The 25943-nt window shown below is 48.8% G+C and overlaps 1 protein-coding gene across 2 annotated transcripts in view; it reads left to right on the top strand.

The window, feature by feature from the left end:
* The window catches only part of PHF2 (PHD finger protein 2), a 55458-nt gene extending 37601 nt beyond the window's left edge, over positions 1-17857 (top strand). Inside the window, exons 8-22 of one of the 2 annotated variants that reach the window (XM_030956704.1) lie at positions 848-935; positions 1489-1595; positions 1891-1982; positions 2380-2469; positions 3231-3593; positions 4386-4505; positions 5099-5217; positions 5536-5714; positions 5921-5994; positions 7074-7231; positions 11506-11783; positions 12767-12862; positions 13766-13875; positions 15028-15289; positions 16772-17857. In XM_030956704.1, coding sequence (XP_030812564.1) covers positions 848-935; positions 1489-1595; positions 1891-1982; positions 2380-2469; positions 3231-3593; positions 4386-4505; positions 5099-5217; positions 5536-5714; positions 5921-5994; positions 7074-7231; positions 11506-11783; positions 12767-12862; positions 13766-13875; positions 15028-15289; positions 16772-16860 — 2225 coding nt within the window. In that variant the 3' untranslated portion in view covers positions 16861-17857. The remainder of the gene's footprint in view (positions 1-847; positions 936-1488; positions 1596-1890; positions 1983-2379; positions 2470-3230; positions 3594-4385; positions 4506-5098; positions 5218-5535; positions 5715-5920; positions 5995-7073; positions 7232-11505; positions 11784-12766; positions 12863-13765; positions 13876-15027; positions 15290-16771) is intronic. The other variant, XM_030956705.1, reaches the window with a different exon arrangement.
* The last annotated feature ends 8086 nt before the right edge of the window (positions 17858-25943 follow it).

Genomic DNA, 25943 nt, shown 5'->3' on the forward strand with positions numbered 1-25943 from the left:
GGAGGAGGGCTTTCCTCATCCTTTAGAGTAGCACATCCTAAATGCCAGAGGGGTAGGATTTGACAACTCTCTCTGACAAAGTACAGAGTCTAATTCTCAGTAGAGATATTATTTCATGTACTTACAAACAAAACAAATCAGAACTTTTACTGCTTTCTGTTAACATTTTAGCAGCCTTTTTAAAGTTAAACTTGTAGGGAGAAAAGTTAAACTTGTTCCCCTTGTGGCCTAGCTGGGTTGTAGTAACTCATGAGTTCTCTTTCTGTATCCACCATGGCATTGGTGCTTTCTGACATCTCACAGATTATTTACATGGAGTGAATTTGACCATGCATTCTGACCATGACACCCCCAAATCCTTGTCACAGGCATTAACCCCTGTGACACTAAGGAACTACAGGTCACTGTGTGTGAGTAGACTCTTGCACCAAATGTTTCCGCCCTTGAATTTTACCTTGGGTGTAAGAAGTGGAAAGTAGGTATTTCTCTTATGACCATCTGTGGAGCAGGTGGTGGAACAAACACAGAGCAATTTACAGAGATTCACAAACTTGAGTAGATTTCTGTATGAAAAGACGTGTTTGGAAAACACCTGATTCTGACACTGTGATAAAGCCCGTCAGGGGCTGTTTCAGGTCTTTGTGGAGACAGGAAAGCAGCTGCCATTATGTAGCAAAACAAAGAAGGGACCAGAGGCAGCTCTGTTCAAAGTGTGTGTGGTTCTGGGGCTGGGCTGTGTGGGTACCTGTGGAGCAAGGTGTCAGTGAAGTGTAGACATCATTTGGGGTTGAAGTCTGTGCTAATGGCCTTTGAGTTCTTGTCTTGAGGACTCCTCTCTCTCTTTTAGGCTGGATTTATGCAACTCTAACACCAGTAGACTGCCTGGCCTTTGCAGGACATTTTCTACACAGCCTAAGTGTGGAAATGCAGATGAGGTAATCTGTCTTTAAAATCTCATGTTATGTAGAGCTCATTTTTTAATAGATCAGTAATAATGAATCACTGACAGTAATGCTGGTGTAGCTCTTGGGCAGTTCTGGCTGGGGCACCCACCTTTGCCCCCTCTGACCGTGTTCCCTGGTGGTGACTGATCCTGAGCTGTCCTTGCACACGCTGACAAGGCACGGGAGGGTGCCTGGGGAGCCTGGATTGGTGTGGCCCCATCCTGAAGGCAGGTCACACACTGCCTGGAGTTTTACCCTGGCACCTGCCACTCGCAGCTGGATCAGCCCCCACCTGCTCGGCTGGGCTCTTTGCCCAGTGTAAGACAATGCAATTAGTTGTTTACTGATTCTGGGAAAATAATGCAATAAAACCATCATATATCTGTATCTCAGTATTTTACCAGTGCTGTCATGTTTTGCTTTTGTCCTGAAGCCAGTCTATGTGGCAGCAGAACAGAGATGGAACCCACTGCAAAGTGACCCTGGCACTTCTGTGACACATCACGCTCTGCCGTGCTCAGTTTCCTGTGGCTTTGTCTTGCAGGGCCTATGAAGTAGAAAGGCGATTGAAAATCGTCAGTCTGACCCAGTTCCCCAACTTTGAAACAGCCTGTTGGTACATGGGGAAGCATCTGCTAGAGAAATTCAAAGGTAAAACTGCATTTCCTTGCTTGCCCTGATGGCTCAGCTTTGGGATCTGGGGACAGTTCCCCTGAATTTCAGTAGCCATAACTGACAGGAGCACAGGGTGGGAAGGCTCAGCTGGATCTGGGACACAGTAAAAGCACTGCTTATTGCCATCACATTCTAGTAGGGATTCATTTGTGGGATCAACTCTCAAAGAGTTAACTTCAGCTTTTCCAGTTACAATTTTCAAATTAAATGCTTTCTGTAAACAACTGTAGCTGTCAGTGGTTGAATGACATTGGTTTTTTTCTTTGCTTAGGTTTGCATAAAGCTGGACAACAACCTCCTGCTCATCTCCTTCAGGGAGCAAAGATTCTCAATGGTGCTTTCAGGTCGTGGACTAAAAAACAGGTAGGAGAGGAAGCCTGGATTAATATTATGCGTTTGTCAGTTGATGGAGCAGAGAGGAAATTCTGGAAAAAATAACATCTCCATTGCAAAACATCCAATTCTAAGATGCCAAAGAGAAGGAGTTGGGAGAACAGGGGGTGAGCAAAGTGATGCTGCAGTTGTGAAAATGAAATAATATCTGAAAAAAGATGATTGACTTTGTTGTTCTCTCAGGACGACTTGTTACAATAACATCCAGAATAGGAAAAAACCCATTTTTTTCTCATTTGAATGTCTAATGCAGTCAAGATTGATTTAAATACATAGGAAAAAATATGGACAAGTCACTTCAAGAGATTTTTTTTATTTTTAAAGAAAACGTGCACAGAAACAGCAATTTGACTTTGTTGTGTTTCAGGCTTTAGCAGAGCATGAAGATGAACTACCAGAAAACTTCAAACCAGCACAACTCATCAAGGACCTTGCCAAAGAAATAAGATTAAGTGAGGTTTGTGCTGTTTTTATAATATTTACTGTATTGTGGGTCCAGGCTATAAAATGCATGGAGGTGTCACCCATTGAGTGTGGTACCAAGTCCTGCTGGGTGGAGACGTGTGACGGCAAAAGGTGACCACAGCTGGCTCAGCTCCCTCAGGAAGACATTGTGCTGCATTCCACCTTGTTCTTAACCACATCCAGAGAACTCAAAACTTAAACCTATCATGTCCTTTGATCCTCTTTCATGTAGTATTTAAGTTTTCTGATTGTCAGAACAGCAAGTTAAGCAGAAAATAATTTATTTTTAATTAATCTGTGTTAATTTTAATTGGGCAGCTATTTTACTGCTAATTTTTCCTGAGAGCATGAAATGTGATTCTGCTATATTTATCACATCAGAATTAAATGGAAAGGGTTTTTGCATGAGCCAATCAGCATTTTAAGCAGAAGGCTGTTCATTTTATCCATCCTGTGTGGACAGGCCACGTGAGGGTACAACCCAGTGAGGTTGTAGGCCAAGCCTCTGGAGTTAGTGCAGGCCAGGCTTGAGGATGTGGGGGTGGGAGCTGGGGGTGGGGATTGGTGAGCAGGGCGTTATTGTGGCCTTGATGGGATCTTCATTCCTCAGTCGGACTGACCTGTGCTGCAGATCCCCTCCACCACCTCTCTGGGCATCTTTGGGGTTGTTTCCCCATCTAACAGAGGGTGCAGGTGAATATCAAAAGCAGGACAGGTGTGCTTGAACACCTTGTGCTTTGTGCCAAACCACAGAACGCTTCAAAGGCCAGCAAAGCAGACACGAGTGCCAACCCCCCAGCCGAGGAGATCTGTCCTGTGGAGAAGGAGGAGGCTCCGTCACCCGTCCAGGTCACCCCTCCACCCCCACCTCTAGAAAAGCTTCCTAAAAAAAAGACTCCCAAAACTGTGAAAACCCCCAAACAACTGAAGCCATCCAAACCTCCGAAGCCTCCCAAAGCCCCCAAACCTCCCAAAACACCGAAAGTGAAGGGAGAAGGCAAAAAGAAAGGAAAGAAGGCGAAGGAGAGCCCACCACCAGCCATCCCCAACCTCGACCTGCTGGAGGCACACACGAAGGAGGCTCTGACCAAGATCGAGACGCCAAAGAAGGGGAAGGTGGGTCGTGTTTTAACCTCTCCCTCTTCTCCCACGCTCAGAGAGACAAAATCACTCTGTAAGTCTCATGCAAAAAATAATATGCACTCACATTGTGAGAGCCTGGCTCTGCAGAAGCAAAGGAAAGGTTTGTAACTGCTGGCTCATTGCCCTTCTCTTCCCCAGCTGGTGGGTTTGATTTGACTCTTTGCTGGTTGTTCATTGATGTGGAGCCTCCCAGAAACCCACTGACAGCAAAAGGTGTCAGTGATGAAAGAACTTGTTTCTAAAGTATCTAATTTGCTTGAAATGTTACTCTAGAATGGGTGACTGAAAACAGAACAGTAGTTTTCTTCCACTTTTGCCCATGTAGGACAAGTTTCTTTTTGATGTCCTTTAATTCTGATGCCCTGTAATTCAGCATGAATTTTGCTACTGATTTCAGTAGGGGCCAGGATCCATCAAGGCTCTGACAGAGGAATTGTTGTATGCTGTTTGTGAAGAAATATCCATGCTTATGAAGAAAAATCTTTCCTAAAATGTTTCTGAAGTTCTAAGAGTTTGTGTGCAGTTTGTGAAACCTGTCATGGTGTGACAGACAGGGAGAGGAGAGTATTGGTGTATCAAGAAGTGCAGCTGCTATTCTGCACACTCTGAAGGAGCAATATTTAATTGAACCTCAGTTTGGGATTCAAAAAGAATAAATGGGAGATTTCAAAAATATGTCATGTAATTACCCAGATAAAGCCCGTGTTTCTGACATGGCAGCACTCCATCCTCATTGAGAGGACTTTTTCTTGCCTTTTTTCCCAGGCTGCAAAGAATGTTTTAAGTGTTCCCAATAAGGAATCTGCGAGCAAGCAGAATGAGGTGGAGAAATTTGAAGTTCGAGAGCAAAATAAAAGCAAAACAGAAGCCAAATGGAAATACAAGGTGATGTCTCCTGTTAAATTCTGCCACATGATGATAAGCCAAGGGTCGGGAAATGCTTGTGGCTCTGCCTAAGCGGAGAGAATGAGGCACAAATTTTGGTTCCCAAAGAAAAGAAAATTAAGAAGAAATAATCAATTAATCCCAATTAAAAGAAGAGGGGGTGGATGGATTCTTCAAAAGCAAGTGCTGAATTGTCCATTTGTCCATAGTGACACCAGACTGTTAAGAGTGAGATGGTTCAGTGTGATCCTTGTTCTGACATAGTCCTACTAGTTTAAGTTTGAAATCAATAACTAATGAGAAAGCAATAACTAATGTCTAATAATCAATAACTAATTTTAATGGCATAAAATTAGAGTTAATGAAATCTGAATTATGCCCTATGGATTAAAAGCTTGCCTTTTTTGAGGGCTAATGCAGGGTGAGTGAAATTCACTCACGGAATAGAACACTTTGTCTGCAGGGAAAATTTGATAGGGTTTTTAATAAAGGAAAATTTAACAGGCTTAGATTCTGAGGGTACCTGGGACGCTGAAACACAAAGGACTCATTTAACTGATTTATTTATTTTGTTTTGGTCTTTTGCCTTTCAGAACAGTAAACCTGATTCACTTCTAAAAATGGAAGAGGAACACAAATCGGAAAAGACGCCTTTGTCAGGAAATAAAGACAACAAATTCACATTCTCTTTCTCTAATAAGAAGTTGCTTGGGTAAGTAAAAATATAACACACATCAATTGAAAAAGGAAAGTTCATTGTTTGTATTTTTATACAAGATAGTGAAAACCTGCCTTTCTGGTCAATGCAGAAAATACCCTCTCATTAAAACTTCTAGTGCTCTAGTCAGAGTCCTATTTTGAGATATAAATAGTACATTCAGAGATGTGTTTGTAAAATTATTCTAGTTGATTTGGCACCCCTGAAGGAATTAAGTTTGACTGAGATTTCTGCATAGAGATACTCATTGTCTGTCAAGTCACAAGCTGTTTTCTACTCAGAGTGTTACTGATTTGTAAATATTTTTTTCAGTTCAAAGGGAGTCAAAACTCATCTGAATACCAGCGTGTTTGGGTCACTGCAGAATTTTAAAGAGGACAAAGCCAAACCTGTACGGGATGAATATGAATATGTGTCAGATGACGGTGAACTAAAAATTGATGAGTTTCCAATCAGAAGAAAGAAAAACACTGCAAAAAGAGAACTGCCCTGTAAGGATATTTCCTGGTTTATCTTTATCTGCTCAACAAAGTCTTAGGTGGTGATTGTCCAAAAAAATCATTATCATCTTCAAAATCTATGTGATTTAGAATAAAGAAAGCCATGTCTTACCTGTCAGTCAAATGTGAGTGGAATAGTAGGGCTGGTTTTTGAAGGGTAAAAACCCATGACTTTTTGTTTCTTTTTATTTATTCAGTTTTATCAGATAAAAAGGAAGCCCTGCATCACACTCCTGTTAAGAAGCCAAAGGTGGAGTCGGTACCATACAAGGTATGAGGTTATTGTACCTTCACAAGGAGACACTCCAAGAACATGAGGTTCCTTAAGGTCCTTTCCAACCCAGACCATTCTGTGATTTTCTTCCTGTGATGTAGCAACTCAAGTGTTTGTTTTGTGCCACTTGGCAGAGCCTCTGTGCCCATTATGGGCTGGCTCCAGAGCACTGCTAACCCAGGTGGGCCCAGCCCAGCCCCTCAGGGTCAGGGAGCCTGGGTGGAGCTCACCTGCAGGATGGGACAGCCCAGGTGTGAGTGTGCCCTGTGTCTGAAGCTCAGTGCTGGAAATCAAAGTACATTGAAATTAAACGTTTTGCCCAACTGTGGTTAATACAAATTCATATTATAATACCAGAATAAGTCAGAAAAAGTAAAATAGTTTGTTAAGACAGAACCAAAGATGACCAAAGTGTTTGGCCTTCAGTACTAAGGAGTTCTTTTCTCCCTGGTTTGTGTCTGGGACATTCAGGAGGAAGTACAGACCTGTGTCTGAGTCAGTACCTGAGGGCTGGGGCTGTGTCCCTGTGCAGGAGCCTAAGGAGGGAGTACCTGGAGACAAGACTGGCACCCACAGCAATGAGGGCTGGTGCTGTAGCAGCCTGAAAGCAGGGCAGGAAGGGGGGGAGAACTTGTGTTCTTAGGCACCAAACTACACTGCCTAGAAATCTGAGCCCCAGAGAGAGGGCCAGATGCAGGCAGCTCCCTTCCAGAGCCTAACATGACACTGTTCTACATGTCTGTCCCATTCCTCTGCCTGGGGAATCCTCCCACTCTGCTGCTGTGGGGATGGAAACATCACTGGTAAAGGGAATAGAGCCCATGAACAGGATCAGATCTCAGAGCTTTGGACAGGAAGAGAAAAACCTGCCATGCCTTCAGGCTACAAGGAAATGGATTTTTACCATGTACTTGGTTTTGTTCTTTTTTTTTGTTTTGTTTTGTTTAAAGAAAGCAAATTCCAAAGGCTAGGCCTGTGTCTTTGGAGGAGCAGCAGACTACAGAAATCACTGTGCTGTTCTTGGGGACCAGCTCAGTGAGTTTCCACCTTTTTTAGCCCTTTCCTTGTTTTTGCAGAGCGAGGATTCATCAGATGAAGATTTGCTTCACATTGACACAGAAGCAAAGCCAGGACGCAATTCCAAAGTAAAGAAAGAGAGTGGAAGTTCAGCAGGAATTCTTGATCTTTTGCAGGCAAGCAAGGAAGTTGGGGGTTTAGAGTATAACACCAACAGGTATGCACCAGGGGATGCTTTTCCCTCTTACCTGTGAACAAAATTGCCCTTTTGTGGTTGTGTGTGAGTCAGAATGAATTTTGCAGCTTGGTAACTGCTTTTTCTCCAGTAAGCAAACTTTTCCTTTATCCTGTGATCTGGAGGGAGAGGGAGGAAAGATTTTGGTGGTATAATTTGAACAGAGGATTTCGCATCTGTAGATGCTGAAGATCAGTTTTAGCAATAATGCTGTATTAGATGAATAATTCGAAAGAAGGAGAGAGTTCAGTGACTGCAGCTTGAGGGTGGGAATTAAGGTTTTTAATGTTGTGAGATTGTACTGAAGTTATCTCAATGGCCGGCATTTCTCCCATAAGGAACTCTAAGGTGCCACAAATGCCAGGTGTTTGAAAGAAGGATATAGGAAACTATCTGCTCTCCCTAACCTCTCTCCCTCCCTCGTTATCATTCTTCTTCCCACCAAAAAATAAGGCTTGGGGAAAAAAAGCACACTCTCTTGTGGGCACTTCTGTACCTGAAATGGAAATGTCTGCCTGGGCTTAGTGGTGTCTTATGTGGAACGTGGAAAGTGACACTGGATGTTTTGGGCTATGGCCAGTAAGGTACCGCTCCAGATCCTTCAGTGATCCAAACAATGAGTAGCGGAAAGAAATAATCACATTAACACTTGTCTGCTTGACCATCCCTGTGAATTCCTTTTCCATCCTGCATTATGGTCCATAATGGGAGGAGGGTTTATGTTGATCTTACAGTTACATTTTAGCAGGTGTTTAGACACATCAAAAAGTAATTAGGTGTGTCTGACACTGTCATAAAGTTGCCGGGTTAATAAAACTCCCATACTGGAAGTTTGCTATAAAAAAAGGAAAATTATCAACTATTATAAGAACTCAAAGAAGTCTTCCGTGGCCCTGTGTACACTGCTGGCCATTCTGTGGATAACACAGCTCACTGCATGCTTTAAAATGGTTCTTGACAATTGTCTGCCTTGCTCAGGGCGTGTTTTGCTGTCTGCAAGGGGTTAAACCAGAACAGAGGTTAAACTCAGGCCTTTGCTTTCCCCCCTCAGCCTGGGTGCTGTAGCCAGGGTGTGTGGAGGCTCTGTGGTTTCTGAAATCAAAGTCCCACCCCAGACTTGGCTGAGTTACTGCTCTGTGTGGGGTGGTTCAGTAGGAATGTGTCATATCAATGCTGGCTCTGGGATAAATACTGGCTTTTGGCAGTGTGTGCTGCATCTTGATTGGAAAAAGCCTCTAGTAAATGTAATTGCTGTGTTTCATTTCATAATTAGGCTTGGCTTTTCCAATGGCCATAGCGTGGTGTTTTTGAAAATGAAGCGGAAGAAACGTGATCTGCAAACACACTGTGTCACAGCATGAGGCCAGCGTGGTCATGTCTGACTCTCAGGAACAATTCCCACCTTTCTCTGCTTGCAGGGCAGATGAAGGGTAGGGAATATGTGTATTTATAGATCTGTATGTGTACACTGTGGGTGCTGTGTGCAGCCCTGTATCACTGGGGGATCTCCTCCCACACAAGCAGCCAGTGCCTGCATCCTTGTCAGACCAGGGCTGGATTCCCAGGCACTGGGAAGCAGGTCAGGGCTTTTTGTGATAGTGGCCTTATCTGAACCATGGCAAGCCTTATTCTGTAAAATACTGAGCTGTCACTAGCAGCTGGCTACCCCAGAGGCCCTGATGGCATTACCTGGAGTGCTCTAGAGAGCTGCAGCTCAACTGTGTGTGTCAGCAAGACAGGGAGAGGGAAGGACAGAGCTCCTGCAGAAAGGCTGCTGTGAGTGTGGGAACAGGCTGAAAGAACTGAAAGGGAATATGCAAAAAGCTTGGAGGGCTGGTCATCACCTGATCTTGAAAGGAGAAAAATGACTCGTGTCCAGGTCTGACTCAAAAGTGGAAGGTAACACTGGGTTTGTGCTTGAAATTGTTGGAGTGACTTCTCCACAGCCACTGCTCAATCAGTAATACTCTTTGAAATATTATAAATTCAGTTTCTAAATATGAGGATACAAGTAGGAGACTCAGTAACTGCTGCTGGAAGGAAGGAGATGATCTGCCTAGAGAGGGTGAGAGAGATGGCAGTGGTAGAGTTGGTGGTGAAGAGCAAGGCACTGGCTCCCTACACAATGTCCTGCATGATGGAGGGTGCTGGGACCATTCCTGTGCCCTGCTCACTGAGGAGGTAAAACCTGAGTCCGTCAGGGCTTGTTCCTGTCCCCAGCACAGCTGTTTGCCTGCTCCACCTGCTCTGGGACATGCCAGGGACAGAATGGCAAACCTGGCTACCACAGTCTCCCTGAGCCTCCTTTTCTCAGACTGAGCCCCTTTCCCATCTCCCTCAGCCACTGCTGGTGCTCCAGCCCCTTCTCCAGGTCTTCTCCTTTGTCTGGACATGCTCCAGCCCCTCAATGTCCTTCTTGTCATGAGGAGCCCAAAAGTGGCCCCAGGATTGCAGGTGGGGCGGCAGCAATGCCAGCACAGGGGACGGGCACTGCCCTGGGGCTGCTGCCACACCAGGGCTGCCACAGGCACCATGAAGGCACAAAGTGCTGCCAGTGTGTCTGTTAGAGTGTCCTCCTCCCTGTGCACCCACAACAGCAGCTGTCAGCCCCAGGACAGGACAACAAGGCAGGTCTGGGCTATCCCCCAGTGCCACCTCCTGTGTGTTTGGAGATGGCTGTGGGGATACAGCAGGGGCAGAAGCACTTTGTTCCTGCTCCAATGCTCTTTTAAAATGCTTTTTTAAGCCATAATTGTAACTCACTGATAGTTTACTTTCATAAATGTGGTTTTTAAAAAATCATTGCTGAAGCTACAGAAAGGGGATATGGCTCTTCCAGAGCTTCAAAATTGCTTCCTGCGTCTTCTTGAATTTTTTTTGGATTAGAAAGCTGAAATACTCCTGATGGAAGCACACCAGAGCACATGCCCTAATGAGAAACACTCTGCCCCGTTTGCAGCTCTGAGACATTTCCCCCTTTTCAGGTTGGTGTTTGAGTCTCAGAACCACTGTTTTTGATCATATCCCACCCTTTATTTGTTGAAGTTTGTGTTGCTTAAGGCAGTTCCTCTCTGATTTGCCCATTTAGTGGTCAGTATTTGATGGTCTGTTTGCAGTGTTTTGAGAGTCCAGTGTTTAGAAAAACAGTTCAGGGAAAAAGGCTGGAAGAAAATATGATAATTCCTTGTAGATGGTGCAAAATATTTCTTTGCCAGGGAGAAGGCAGAGGAGAAGGCATGATATTGGAGGGATTTAAATGGCTCTTTCCTAAATAACTTTTTTGATGTTCTTCTGTTGGTTGAGTTGTGAATTAGTCTTAACTCATTTTCAGGATTATGACTAAATGCCATTAGTGCCCAGAAACTTCCTTTATGGTTTTGTACATTACTCTATTCAGAGGCCAGATTAAGCTCAAGTAGGAGAAAGTGACATGGTGCTGTTAATTTTCTTGTATGTTTGTGGCTTCTATTGCACAACAAATGGATAACAAGTGTAACAAATATTATTGCCACAACAAGGCTTTTTTTGCATTTCACTACTTGCCAAACTCCAAATTTCTGTAAATACTGGATGATGTGTTCTGCCAGTCTCAGAATTAATTTCCAGCAGCTCCTGGAGTGGTGACAGCCCATGATGTGAACTGGGACCAAAATCTTCCAGGCAGTTTTGAGTAGAGCCCCCCACGACATCCCCCACCAGTGCTGATGCATAAGCTCTCCTTTTACAGAAGCTGATAGTGTAGATTATAAATAATACTATTAAAATATGATGATGAGGAGGAGGAGGATTTGGTAGTACAGAAAAAAAACATTATTAAAGATAGATAGATAGATAGATAGATAGATAGATAGATAGATAGATAGATAGATAGATAGATAGATAGATAGATAGATATTTTAAAATGATGAGGAGGAGAAGGAGGAGGATGATGATGATAGTTGGTATAGAGACACTGCTCTGTCAGGGATTCTGCTGCGGGCTTTGGGAAGTTCCCTGAGCTCTGCCCAGAGTGCTGACAGCCCCAGGGACCTGCCCACATCTCCCTGGCTCCTGGGCCATCACCCCCACATCTGAGGTGCTCTTTGTGCTATTCCTGTCCCATACAATTTCCCACTGGCCCTGGTGGTATGTGCAGCTACTCAGAGGAATCAGGGGGTCTGTCCTAGCACAACTGCCTGGCAGGAGCAAGCTGCCTGTGAGGGGTTGGTGTTTCTGGAATCACTGAGTGCTCTGGCATCTCTCCCTGTGCCCCACAGCCAGCCACCTGCCTCCCCCAGCACGCAGGAAGCCATCCAGGGCATGCTCTCTATGGCAAACCTCCAGGCCTCAGAGTCCTGCCTGCAGACGTCGTGGGGCAGCAATCAGGCGAAGAACAACTCCTTCTCCACACAAAACTTGAAGAAAACTGGTGGTGGTGGCAGCAAAACCGCTGGGAAACGGCTGCTGAAGAAAAGCACAAAGAACAGCATCGACATCGAGGATTACGACGAGGACCAGGACCACTTGGATGCCTGTTTTAAGGACTCAGATTATGGTGAGTAAGGGGAGCAGAGTGAGGCTGTGCCTGGGACACACCTGTGCCTCTTGGTGAATGTCCCTTTGCTCCTGGGCGCTTCCTCCCTCTCTGCCACCCTGGGATCAGCTGCGCGTGGAACAGGGACCTGCACACCAAAGGGAGCAAACGCATGAGACAGCAGACTGGCTGCAGAGCCCAGGGTCACACAGCCATCCAGGCAGGCTGGATTTGAGGCATGGCACAACGAGAAACTCTCAGGAAACATGGAGAGCCCCAAAACTGCAGCAGTCAACCCAGAAATGGGGGACTGTCCCAGAAATGTGGGTCAAGTACTGCTACTTGTGACAGAAATGTCCTTGTCAGCACAGTAGCAATTAAACCTCCATCTGAGAGGAGTGAGAAGTTGAATTTGTACATGGAAAAGGGATCTAATGCTGTTTTGAGTTTTGGCAGAGAAGGCAAGCATCTGCAGCAGAAATGGACACAAAGACAGTTTACAGCAGTTACATCAGTTCTGCCATAATTATTGTGGAATCATAGAGTGGTTCAGGTGGAAAGGGACCTTCAAAGGCCGTCTAGTTCTACCCTCTGCCGTGGGCAGGGACACCTTCCACTAGATCAGGTTGCTCCAAGCCCTGTCCAGCCTGGCCTTGGACACTTGCAGTGATGGAGCAGCCATAGCTTCACTGGGCAACCAAGTTGGACTCTATGATTCTTGCGGCTCCCTTGCAGCTCAGGATATTCTGTGATTATAGAGGAATATAGAGAGCCAGTCACAGTTTAATGACAGCAGCTCCCAACAGTAATGTGTGGATGAGAGCACACATTACTGTTGGAAGGTCCCCTGAGTGTCACAGCTGTGACAGAAGTGCTCAATGACACTTGTGGAGATCATCCAGCTGTGATGCCTGTGACCACTGCACATGGACAGAGCAAGGGTCCTCCGTGCAGGGTAGAGCTGTTTCCTCAACTGAAACTCTTGCCTTTGTTTCCTACTGTAGTTTACCCTTCTCTCGAATCAGATGAAGATAATCCAGTATTCAAGTCCCGATCAAAGAAAAGGAAAAGTTCAGATGATGCCCCTTACAGTCCCACGGGTAAGTTGGTGTGGTCTGCGCTGCCCACGCGAAGTCATGCAAATCTCTAAATTTTTCAAAGAGTGTGGAAACTGTAACACACGATTAGTGATTTCTTTATCATGTGAAGTTTAACCCTTTCCAGGGCAGTGGGAGGTGATCCAGGCACTGGGATTCCTGCCAAGCAGTTTTAGCCTTCCTCCTGCAATCAGCTGGCAGGAGAAAGTAATTCCTTGGTTGGTTTAATTTTTTCTCACACTCTTAGTGATAGATCATTTGATTGCCACCTTAGCAGTGGTGTAACAGTGAATCAAGCCCTGGACAGCTGGGTTGCTGTGGATTTCAGGCGTTGACTGTGGCAATAGTCAGGAGTAGTCTCCTCCAGGAGAGAGAGCAGGAATAGTCTCCTCCCGGTTCAGCCAAAGCTCATGATCTGGAAGGATTTGGTCTGCCCTGTGTTTGTTGGAGCTCACCAGGGGCAGTGACAGGCAAGAGGGCCCCTAGACCCCTTTGACCCCTGTGGCCCATGAGCAGGGCATCCTCTGTGTGTGCTGTGCGTGACAAGCAGCCCATGCGTGCTCTCATCAGCTTGTGGCCCTGCATGTCCTCCTGCAGCTGCAGGTGAGCATTGTCGCTTTGGAGATAACTCTCATAATCCATGATGTGGGCACAAACCTGGGTGGCTTTGGCTTCAGGTGGCTGTGAAGCTGCTTAACTGTGTGACATCTCTGTCAGCAGCTTCTGCCCGTGCCACCGTGCCCGGAGGCCGTTGGCTCTCATGCCTTCACTCATACCTGGGGAAGGGAAGGGCAGAGGCTGTCCCCATCTCTCCTGGCTGAGAGGGTAGAGCCCGCTGCCCTGTGGTGGCTGTGCTGCTCCCTCGGGCACATTCCTGCCCCTCACCTGCCTCTGCTCTCCCTGCAGCACGAGTTGGCCCCTCGGTGCCCCGGCAGGACAGACCGGTGCGGGAAGGCACGAGAGTCGCCTCCATCGAAACGGGACTCGCCGCCGCCGCCGCCAAGCTGTCACAGCAGGTGAGAGGCTGCCTGGAGAGTAGCAGCTGTCAGGAAAGGAGAGCCCTGTCCCCAGCGGCAGAGCTGTGCCCAAGCCTAGTGCTGTGCCAGCCCTGCGTGCTGTTTGGTCCTGCCGGTGACACGAGGCTCTGCAGTCTCAGGGAAATAAACGGGATCCAAGCCCAGCGGTGTCACAACATACCTGAGCATGTCACAGGGTAGCAAGGGACAGAGAAAAGCACAGGGAAGGATGAGGGGGTGAGAATGGCTACTGGGGTAGAACAGGAGAAGGCTGCCTCAAAGGAGTGTATTTGATGTGTGCTTGAGAGCCTGACTGGTGTGATTGCCTGTGTGTTCAGATTGGCTGCTGGGAAGTGTCAGGGTTTGCTTCCAAAGGATTGGTGAACTGTGAGCAAAGGGTGAGTTTAGGAAAGGAACTGGAGCAGTTTGGATGTTTGGTAAGTGTCTGGTCTCTGAAGGGGTCAGAGAAGCCCTGTAAAGGTGACGTGGTGAGATGCTAAGGTGACAAGGTCTGCTGGAGCGAGGTTGGTGAGGCACCTCAGCAAGCTGGCGGAGATTGCAGGTTGTGGTGGCCTCGGGCTTCTGCGATGTGGACTATTGAGTAGAAGAGCTTTAAGGATGGTGGCAGGGTTCCAAGAAGAAGGAACTGAAAGTAGACAAGGAACACAGGACAGTAGCAGACCTCTGCCATCCCAGTGTGCATGTCCAGGTGCAGTTACAGGTCAGGAGATGATATGTGTGTCCTAGCAGGAAGCAGAGGCTGAATCAGTGGGATGTTTAATATCCTTCATGCTGTTGTGCAAGGGTGTGAAGATCCTCGAAGATAGGAGGTGCCATTTTTTATGGAAGATGGAAAGCTTTGCCCATGCTGACCACGCTGCTGTGCCAGGGCAGTGTCGGTGCAGCCTCGCTGCTCCTGCTCGCCGCAGTGTAAGGACGAGGAGGCCCCGCACAGAGCGAGGATGTAGAGGCACGAGAGGCAAACGTGTGTGTGCAGCTGTGAGCCAGACGTGTGGAGCAGCCCCCGAGCGCTTGTCCATGGCCAACTCCTGGCGTGTCGTTGTATCAGGACCCTAAGCAACACCGCTGGCCCTTGCCCTAGCTAAAGGTCTTCTGGGGATTAATCTGAGCTTCATCTTTGTCATTTTAAAGGAGGAACAAAAAGGCAAGAAGAAAAAAAATACCAAAAAGAAGCTGTCAGCCCCCAACGCAAGCAAAGCGGCTCAGGAAGGCAGCTCCCCCGAGCCGAAGCTGGAGTTACAGGCCAGCAGCCTCACAGATCACGAGTACACCGCAGGGGCCAGCACCTTTGGGGTCGCCCAGCCTAACAGGGGATCGCAGCCGATGGCACCCGGTGTTTTCCTCACACAGAGGAGACCCTCATCATCCTCGCAGAACAATGCCTCCGCCAAAGGTACCAGGAAACGCCTGGGGTGTGGTGCAGGAGTGGGGAAGGGTGAAGGGCCATGGAAGCCGAGCCTTCCGCAGGGCCTCCACTGCAGTGTGTAGTATGGGCATGCACAGGTGCAGGTGTGTGGGTCCAAGTCAGATCTGGTCAGGGATAGGACTCGTGGCCTTGACTGTCCTGGCACTGCGAGGCCAGGCAGGTGTTTCTGTGCTGGGCTCTTGGCTGCAGGTGTGAGGTGTCCCTGCAGGAGCACTGCCCAACCTGGCCCCAGCTCAGGAGCACCTGCAGGGTCACATCCCAGACAGCCTGGCCAGGGGAGCCATGGCCAGGGGAGGATGCATCCACGAAGGCTGTTCTGCCCAGGGCTGGGGCAGGCACTGTGGTGTTGGTGGTGGCTGTACACCAGCTCTGTGCTGACTGTAGCTGAGGACAGTGCTTGCAGGACATGTAGAGCAGGGCACACTGCAGATCTCTCTGGAGGGTTGCCGCAAGGAAGCAGAGGAATATCAGACCTTGGGAGTAACACAACTACAACGAAAGGCAGGAGAGAGGAAGAGGTTTCTTGCTGTCTGTCATAGGGAAAGCGTGAGAAAGCTGAGGCTCTCACAGAGTCTAGGCTGGGACCTCCTGCTCTCCATTTGAACTTGGCTCAGGAAGTGTAACTGAGGCAGGTGTGTGGCACAGGCACTGTGTAGCATGAAAATTGTGTGTGGTCCCACTGGGAAAGGCCCCAGTGACAAGTGAGGCGATGTGGCAGATGTTTCCTGAATTCCATGTATTCGAGTGGAGCAGATTAGCGGTGGTGCACAATACCCTGGTAGCTTGGATGGCCATAGGGCAGGATGTGTGTAGCCTGTGGTAGGGGCTGGGGTCCTACCAGGAGCTGGTGGTACCTGTGGCTCTCCGCAGGGCTGGAGTGGAAAGAATGTATTTGCCTGGAATTGTGCTTTTGTGGTGAAATGGTGGGAAACAGGTTCAAGGCAGAGAGATACCCAGGAGCCTGGAGATGCAAAGAGCTGTAGGGCGTGTGTCTGTGTGTCTGTGTGTCTGTGTGTCTGTGTGTGTGTGCAGTCTCTCCCTGAGGAGCAGAATGGCACTGGTGGGGCTGGGTTTGTGTCTGTCACCCTGTGGGCAAACAGGTGACCATGAGCAGTGAGCCAGGGCAGGTGAGGGTGCAGAGCAGCAGGGCTGGCACTGCAGGGACAGGAGGGTGCCCGGCAGAGCTGTGCCTCCCCCGAGCAGGTGTGGATGTGTCCTGCGAATGGGTGTGCACTGTGCCCTGGCTCAGCAGGGCTGGCTCTCCAGGGGCTGTGCTCCCAGCCAAGCCCTGTCCTGTGGCCAGCAGCGCCATTCCTGAGGGGGGCTGGTGGGTGTCCTTGAAGGTGCGGGGCAGGGCTGGTGGCAGGGCCGCGGAGGCAGGAGGCAGCGGGAGGGTCTGTGCCTGTGGGGTGGGTGTGGATGCTCACCCCACCCCTGCTGTCCTTCCAGGGAAGCGTACGAAGAAGGGGATGGCCACGGCCAAGCAGCGGCTCGGCAAGATCCTGAAGATCCACCGGAACGGGAAGCTGCTGCTCTAGTGGCCCCGGGGACACTGCCACCCAGTTCTGGGCCACCACCACAATAATCCCTTTAACTTTCAGCGGTCGAACTGTACAGAATCCTGCTATAAATATTTTTTAATATAGATGTCCTTTCTCAGAATGCTGAGAGCGACTAGCCGCAAAAAGTTAATACTAATCTCGGCCACGGAGGAGCGCGCCGGGCCCTGCTCCGGCACTGGCTCCGGCCTCGGGCCCCTCGTCCCACCCGGCGCGGGCAGGGCAGGGCGGGCGCCAGCGGCAGGGCCCGAGGCGGGAAGGGGCCACGAGGCCCGTGGCGGGAGGGGAGCGCGGGACTCGAGGGTGGGGGCGGCCAGGTGGCGGGCGCGTTTCTCAGGCACCGCCGCCGCCCCCGCAGCCGCATGCCAGGCCCCTTTTCCTAGAATGTAGCTTGTACATAGCTTTTGGAATAACCACCGCCGGGTTTTTATACGGGGAGGGTCTCTCCGGGCGCTGCCCGCCGGTACCAGCTCTTTGCGTAACTTCTTGTACGAGGAGGGAGACAGTTATTTTACTAGCACCTTGTGGAGTGTTTCCGTGTTTTGTGACGACGTAATTTATTAATGTTTGTAGCTTTTTATATTTGTACATTTCTTATGAGCTTTGTTTATATACACACATTACTGGGGCGCAGCGCCTGTGGGGAACCGGAGCCACCTGCTGCCGTGTGCCAGGGCCACCGGGGCCACCACCGGGGCCACCACTGGGGCCACCACCGGGGCCACCACCGGGGCCTACAGGGCCGTGCCGGCCCGGGCGTCGCGCCGGCTTTTTTTATTATGATTATGATTATTATTATTAGTATTATTATTTTTTCGCGACATGTACATTTCTAACAAAGTTTATCGTGGCTATCTATCTATGACGGTGTTTTATTTACCGATTCATATCAAATGCTCTTGTATCGACTTCACAAAATCTTAAGTAAATCTAGAGCAAAGTTTAAAAAAAGAAGAAAAAAAAGGAAAAAAAAAAGAAAGCAAAGTAAAACTATTTCAGGTTTTGTACACAATTGCCTGGGCCTGGACTTTTTGTGGGGTTGGTGAAGGAGGGGTGGGGAGGCAGGCAGCGGTCCCTGAGGGTGGGTGAAGGAGCAAGCAGGGACCCACTGCTGGCACAGACAGGGGGTGGCTCTGCTGCCGCTGCCCCATCTGTCACCCAACCCCACACTTGCTTGCTACATTACCACGAGAAGCCCCGGTCAATTGGGCATAGTTTTGAGTGTCCCAGTAAGACACCTACCTCGTGGTCCACCCAAAGGTGTCCACCCATTGCCCAGCCCATCATCCACCTCCCATGGACAAACACATGCCTGTTTCCCTCTGCTTCTTCCCTCTTGGGGGTCACCAGGTGCTCCAGCCTTTCCCCTTCTCTATGCTCACTGAAATATGCAGCACCTCGCCATTTATTCCTGACCCTTGGGGACACGTACAGTCTGCGTTTTTCTCTTTGCTGATGCAAGGCCATTCCCACCTCTCACTCTGCTCCCTGCTCTCGGACACCTTGTGCTGGCAGTGGCCCGAGCCACCTGCAGCCTGCACAGTTACCTGTTCCCCTCTGATGGCCGCAGCAGCCCCCAGGGGCAGCCCCTGGCGCAGCCCCCTGCTCACCCCCGGCTCCGCGGCTTTGGGGCAACCCTCGCAGTCCGTCCTCGCAGGGACATTTCGGGCGGGCTGCGGAGGCTGGTGGCGATATCGAGCTATCGCCAGCTGGGGGAGTTCACAGTTCAGAAACAGCCGCAGCCGGGAAAATGGGACCCGTCGGAAAGGAGCCTCGCGAGCACCTCCCGCGGCCCCGGGCCACGCGAGCAGCCCTGGCTCATCATAAAATATCCCGAGCTGGAAGGGACCCGCAAGGACCACCAGCTGAGGATGCGCTGTGACGGGTGAAGGCGAGCACCCAGCCAGGGCACCCACCCAGCGAGGGCTCGCACCCAGCGAGGGCTCGCACCCAGCCAGGGCACCCACCCAGCGAGGGCTCGCACCCAGCCAGGGCTCCCACCCAGCCAGGGCACCCACCCAGCCAGGGCTCGCACCCAGCCAGGGCACCCACCCAGCCAGGGCTCGCATCCAGCGAGCGCCGCCGGCCCTGCCCCAGCCCCGCAGAGCCCCCGCAGAGCCCGGCCGGGAGGAGCCGCGCCCGGAAAACCAGCGCAGAGCTCCCATCCAGGGACAAGCGGGGACAGCCGCTGTGCCAGCCTCCCTGGGCAGGAGCCCGGGGCTGCCACAAGGTCCTGAGTGCCGGTGTGGGGCAATCGGCTCACCTTTGGTATTATTACCTCTGCAGTGAGCGGCACCTGTGAATTCACAAACGCGCTGCTCGATGTACAAAGGATGGCCCGGCCACGGAGGTGTTTTCTGTGCACACGTGCAGAGAGGCTGTTGGCCGCTCCTGGTAAGAACCGCTACTCGCAACATTCCTGTTTTTGTCTTTATACTGACAAGAATCACTCCAACCCTGACATTTGGCACAAGCACACCTTAGTCTCACAGACCTCACATTCATCCCTCCCCCGGCCGGGGCAGGCTCTGCCCGGGCTCTGGGCTGCTTCCAGCAGGGGCCCGATGCCATCCCGCGCTGCAGGCACCGTTCTTTCCATTCCATCTGCACAGACCTCAGCGCCCGCCCCACAGGACTCACGGCATTTGTGTAAACTGTTTGGAAGTTTTTCTCTGCATATCACAAGAGAAAGCCTGCTTCTCCTCTTGAAAGCATAATAATTATAATAAACTAGATTTTCTTCTGTTTCCAGCCTGCAGGGAAGACACACTTTGAGATTCATTTTCAGGTCATTCTCCTGTCAAACTCCACATACTTCTGTGCCCCAACTCACTGCATTTGCTAAACATTGAGTTCCACGGTGCACTCCTCCTCGGGGAGAGGCACGGACCAGTCTGGGGCTGTCCACCTCCTGGCTCACTCCCTGGTTCACTGAGCGTGCTCCTGGCTCACTCCTCCCATCACACACTGCAGGTGTTTGCGGATTGTGTGACCACGTGTCTTCCTCTCAACTTCAACTCAATCAAATAATCAGCAAATAATCACTTAGGAGTCAATTAGGTGACATGTCTTGAAAGTCTTTGCGTTTACCCTACTTCTTCATTTATGAGCTCTGTTTAGCAGCCCAAGGGAAACCCTTTTTCTTGGGGACACCAGGGCACTCTGGGTTATCTTTGGGCTGAAGAAGAGCTCACACTCATTGCTCACCATTGGCTGGGCAGTGGGCACCGTGGGCCAGACCCCTGCTATGGCCACAGCTCTTTTGCTTCGTGGTCTCTCAAAACCCACTGTCCCTTCACAACGACCGTGCCCTCCTGCTGTCTGTGGGTAGCATGTGGCTGTGCAGTAGAAACTTCCCTCCACTGGCCATTCTTTTCCCTTTCTTTGCTGAACTCAGCAGTTCCAGCCCACAGCCACTTCATTTGCTGCTATAATACATATTTAGTGGGTTGGTTTGGAGAACAAACCTTCCACACAATGTGGAACATCAGTATGTCTGAATCCTGAGGAGACAGAAAAGGAAGAGGGGGTGAAGGTTTTCTAGAAGCACTTATGTATGAATTTATGGGAGCAGACCTTAAAATAGGACATAGGACAAGTTATACAATTAAAACTGTACACTAATGCTGTGTGGTTTACGTGTCCCTTACCCAGGGTTAAAGACTGCAGCAGCTCCTTTCAACATACTTTCCTTATTCAAGATCACCAGCCTCAGTACTTTGCCTCAAAATGTGCAAACCTTTAACTTTCCCCAAGGGATAACTCACTCTGAGAATGAAATATTAATTAGAGCCTCGTCATCCGCCATCACTGTGTGGCCTCTCAGAAGCCTGGGGAAGCCAGACACGCTCCAGCCCCAAAGTGCTCCCTTTGTGAAGGGCTATTGTTCCCCACATTCCACCCGTGGGGCCCTGTCACAGTGGATAAGAGCTCCCCAGGCCTGAAAGGGAACTGTCAGGCTGAGTGTAGCTGGCTGCTGACAGGGAGTATCACCATTAACCAGCTTGTTATCTTGAGTGGGGTTTGCACAAATCGCTCCCTGCCTGGCTTTTGGTATCAGTGGTGATGACAGCTCTTTGACAGATGCTGGTGAGGAGTGAATAAAGATGCTGTGGCTAAAGACCATCTGCAGGGATTAAACCTTCATCACATTCGATGACTTTTCTGCTCTTGAGACAAAGGGAACCTTTCTTTTTCCCCAGTCCCACACCTTAGTTTCTCCAAGAGGCTGTTTCCCTGCCAGACACTTCCATTGCAGCTTGTCTATCATGGAGACATTTGAAAACCACCTTAAACTGACTATGTGCACATTTAATCCATGATTCTCTCTAATGCTTTTCTAAATCTCCAGCAACAACCCACCCTCGTCCAGGACTGCTTCAGGTAGTTGCTGATGGCTCTTAGGCCCACCAGCTTCCAACACCAGCCACAAAGGTCGAAAGAGAAAGTGGTGTGTGACCTTCAGAGTCATGTCTTTCCATCTGAGCCGTGTGCAGAGAACTAAATCACCAAGAATGTTGTGATTCTCCATCTTCTGAGCAGTGACACAAATGTGATTTGAGTAACACAAGAACCGTGGAATCACAGAATATCCCGAGCTGGAAGGGACCCACAAGGACCATTGAATCCAACTCCTGGCCCTGCACAGGCCACTCCAACAATCCCACCCTCTGCCTGAGAGTGTTGTACTAACACTTCTTAAATAAGATTTGCTGTTTAAAACAAGGAGAATATTAAGTCTTGAGTTTGTTTGTCCAATGCTTAAAACTGAACAGGGAATTAAATAGACCCAAGCAAAGCAATTAACTGCAGTGAAGAAACTGCTGTTTGTTTTCAGTATGTTTTTGCTATGTGCAGTAGCATATGAGGAGGAAACAACATCAGATGGGGATGTTTATCTCATGCAGTGACTCAGTCCTCATGCCTGATGCTTCTCAAAGCATCACGTCTCGCTGCCCTTGTTGCAGTCCTGCTTCCATTGAGCTCCTGATGCTCACTAATGCTTTGCACTCTTATTCTTTCCGTAGCCCTGCTGGGTGTGTTCCAGGTAGGACTCCCTGGATTCCTACAGACCTCACACTGACCTGAGGCATGCTTGCAATAGGAAAGGTTTTATTGTCTCCCTGTGAGCGTGGTGAGGCCCTGGCAGAGGTTGCCCAGAGAAGCTGCAGCTGCCCCATCCCTGGAAGTGTACAAGGCCAGGCTGCACTTCTTCATTGTGTAGTCAGTAACAAAAGGGCCCTGACTATGCTAGCTGTCTTGTCAGTAGTAATTTATTTTTATGCAGAAATCGAGGAGATTTCTGTCGGAAAACTGTCTCCCTCTGGCCCCAGTGGTCAGTAACTGCCTGCCTGGACAAGGCTCTTCCCACACACATGCCTGTCCTGGGAAGTCACGGGAATCCCGTGCACAGAATGGACTTGCACAGGCGTAAATAAACAGACAGATCTGGGCTGCAGGTCTCCAACCCAGCCACATTGTGCTGGATGAGATAAACCTTGGCCCAGGTCCCTTTCCCAAGGCAGACCCTGGCTCAGGCACTGAGGTGAGCTCAGGAGGTGAGCAGGGGCAGGAATTATGTGTTTTCCAGTCGGCAATTCCAAGAGGGAGAAGTGTTGTTGGTACTTCTGGTGAAGGACTTGCTCTTTCTTAGAGCATTGTTCTTGCCAGCATCCCACGAGCTAATTCCGTGTACCCAAGGCAGGCTGGCAGGACAGAGTGGAATTCCTTCTGGAAAAGTGTGCTGTGCTTTCCTGTGAGCCAGTTTGTGACTGGTGGATCCCTGGACGGTCAATTTGGCTGCAGCCCTTCTGCACAGCTCCATGGGGGAATTCTTGAGCTTGGCTCTACCTATGGATTCACAAGACATATCACACTTCTTCCTAGGCATTATTTTCCAGAATGATTTGGTTGAGAAATCTAGAACAGTTGGAGGGTTTATCTGGAAATACATCACTTCGCCCTTAGGTATATTCATTTAATATACAGATATCTATTTATTTATATAAAAAACAAACCAATCTTAGGCAATAATAATAGCTAAAAGCCAAACTTGCAATTGTTATTCAGTGTTATTGCTATTAAGCGGCTGTTACTCATAACACAGCCGTGGATACTTTGGATCTTAATCTCCTTTTGTGGTATTAAATGGGCCAAGCAGCTGCTAAATGGAACAAAAGTGTCATCCATCAGGATCAATTGGGATAAACATAAACATCCCATTTCCTTGCAGACAAACATGGCATGGGCTGAGCAGCTTGCTTTGACCATCAGAATGATGTTCCTGGAGCTCCAGCAGTGTGGAAAATTGGGGTGCTCACCTAACCTGAGCCTGGCACGTGGCAGTGTTTTGGGGAATTGGGGGCTGTAAAAGGCCGGAACATGTGATGTCCATGCTTTTTGTGAGCTTGGGGCTTGGGGAAGATGACTTTGCAAGGTGCACCTGGGGCTTGGCTTGCACTGCCAGCTGTGCCTGCATTGGAGAGTGCCCAGGAACCCTGGGGCAGATTCCTGCCCTGCACACAGTGCTCAGCGTGGGAAGTACCACGGGTTTGACTCTGGCACCACATGGCACTTCCTCTTTATCTAAGCAGCCAGCCTCTTGCAAAAGAAAATTATCAACAAGGCAGCTCTGTCAATAACAGATTTTAGCATATCACAAGTGGGTGCAGGAGCCTGTGTGCCTTGACCTACCAACATCCAGCCTCAGAGCTCCATTCAAGAGTGATCAGCTGTAGGGAAGTAATTGGAAAAATATGGCACAAATTGTGTGTGTACACATGCACATGAGTAAAGCAGCTTTCATTAAACAGCATTAAACACAGAACCATATGCCAGATTGAAATCACTGAAGTTTCCTCTGATTACTACAACCAGTAATGGGCCTGTGGAGCGGTACCTAGCTTGGCTTGGTGGTGGGCAGCCCTGGAATGTCCCAGCAAAGGAGTGAAGTCAAAAATGAGAGGTGGCTGGAATTTTGGGGACTGACAGCTAAGATCTATGGACATTCAAGTGGCACATAACCCCTGCGAGGGTGAGACCTCCTCATCTGCTTGCAGCAGCGGTCAGTGCAAGGTCTGGTGAAGATATAAACTGGTTACATTAAGTGATTGTTCCACCTGTACCTGAAGGTAACATAAATTGGGTTTTTCCTACTTCAGCTTCCCCTGCACTGAATTCTTTCCCCTCCCCTCCCCTCTTCTGTCTTTTCCAAGCTGTTCCAAGGACATGGGATTTGGGATGTCCCATGGCACCATACACACGTCAAGGAAAGGGCTGAGAGCCACTGCAGAAGAGACAGGAACAACCTTTGGAGCGGGGAAAAATGCTGTCCCTGTAATGGCCCTATGATGTCAAATATTTAGAAACATGAACCCAAAAAAGCCAGTAGGTTTTTTTAATTGGGAGTGTAGAGTTTTATTATTTAAAAGGTTTTATAAAGAAATTTTAAACAGACCATGGAATTGCTGTAGCAGGTTGGGTTTTTTCCTCTTGGAAATTACTCAGCCATTTGGTTTCTATTCTTGCACAAAGCAAAGCTTTTTGAACAATCATTTGATATGCTTGTTGATGCATCACAAAAAGGAGATATGCTTTGAATTCTCCTTAAAAACCCCACGTAAACACAAGGTTTATGGAGCATTGCAACAAAATACCATCTCCTTACTGAGTGCTTTCACATGTGATTTCCCCTCTGACTACTGCATGTAAACATACTTATTGTGTTTGGGAAATTCCAAAACCTCTGACACGATCAAGCTCAATAGCTCAGCAAAGGAAAGTTACAGTTTAAAATGTCCACATTTTGCAACAAGATGCCTGGATGGTAGCAGAGGAAGGAAGAGAGGGACATTTTAATACAGCAGGGTGGTTGGGTAGCCCCATTTTTCACTCCTTGGAGTCACAGGCTCACCCTGCACACACCAGCAGCATCCTGTGCACCCAGGGACTGCTGGTCCTTTGTCTGTAGGAAAGACACCCGGACCCAGGATCATCATTTCACACAAACAAGGGCATGGTCCTCTCCAGGCCTTTAACTGTCCACTGCTTCTATCTTTTTGTAAAGAAAAGCCTTTCATACATAGGGGTTGTGCTCCTTTTTCTTGCATTTATGTTTCCTTAAGGCTTTATATTAGAAAAGCCATAAAGAAATAAGCAAAAATACCAAGATATTACACAGGTGAGAAGAAATAGCAACAAGTGTAAGATTCAGCATGACAAAAGACTGTGAGAAAATTATTAAATACCCCTGAAATAAGTGGATTGTCTTGTTTCCCATTGTGCACATAGCACACTGCTGAGCACAGGGGTGATCACTGCAGGACTGGGGTCCCTTCAGCTTCCCCTAGAAGTCAGCCAGGATGTGCACACGTCTCCCAGCTCCCAATCTTCAGCGTCCCTGTGGAGACTTGCGAGGTCTTTTTAGTTTAGCACATGAGCCACTGCCACCTTCCTCCCCACAGCTGAGCCTTCTGGAAAAATTGTTGAAAGTTTAAATCCTACTAATTTGTAAATGAATAAACATGAAATTATCTTTGGTAAGTTTTAAGTCATGATTTGTGCCCCTAAGGCTGTTTATGGTTACAATTATAGAATCATCACGGATTGGTTTGGGCTGGAAGGACCTTGAATATCATCTTAAATATCCCATGATGGGCAGGGACACCTTCCACTATCTCAAAATGCTCCAAGCCCTGTCCAGCCTGGCCTCGGACCCTTCCAGGAATGGGGAGCCACAGCTGCACTGGGCACCCTGTGCCAGTTCCATAATGATCATATGGTCATCATTTTCCTCTGCTAAAACTGATACTCAAATTTAAACCAGACATTTCTCCACCTGTACCTGAAGGCAACATAAATTGGGTTTCTGCTTCTGCAGCCTCCCCCGCCCCGAAGTGCATGTCTCTGGGCTGAGCACAGCAGGGCCCTGGGCTCTGCCAGCCTTGCCCCAGGGCAGAGCAGGAGCGGCTCTGTCCATGCACAGGCACCCACCACCAACAGTGTTGTCAGGCAAAAGATCTGTGTAACGTGAGGAACCTGCAAAAATGGCAGGGCTGCAGTAT

The sequence above is a fragment of the Camarhynchus parvulus genome, chromosome 12 (genome assembly GCF_901933205.1).
Source record: "Camarhynchus parvulus chromosome 12, STF_HiC, whole genome shotgun sequence".
Classification (NCBI taxonomy): Eukaryota; Metazoa; Chordata; class Aves; order Passeriformes; family Thraupidae; genus Camarhynchus; species Camarhynchus parvulus.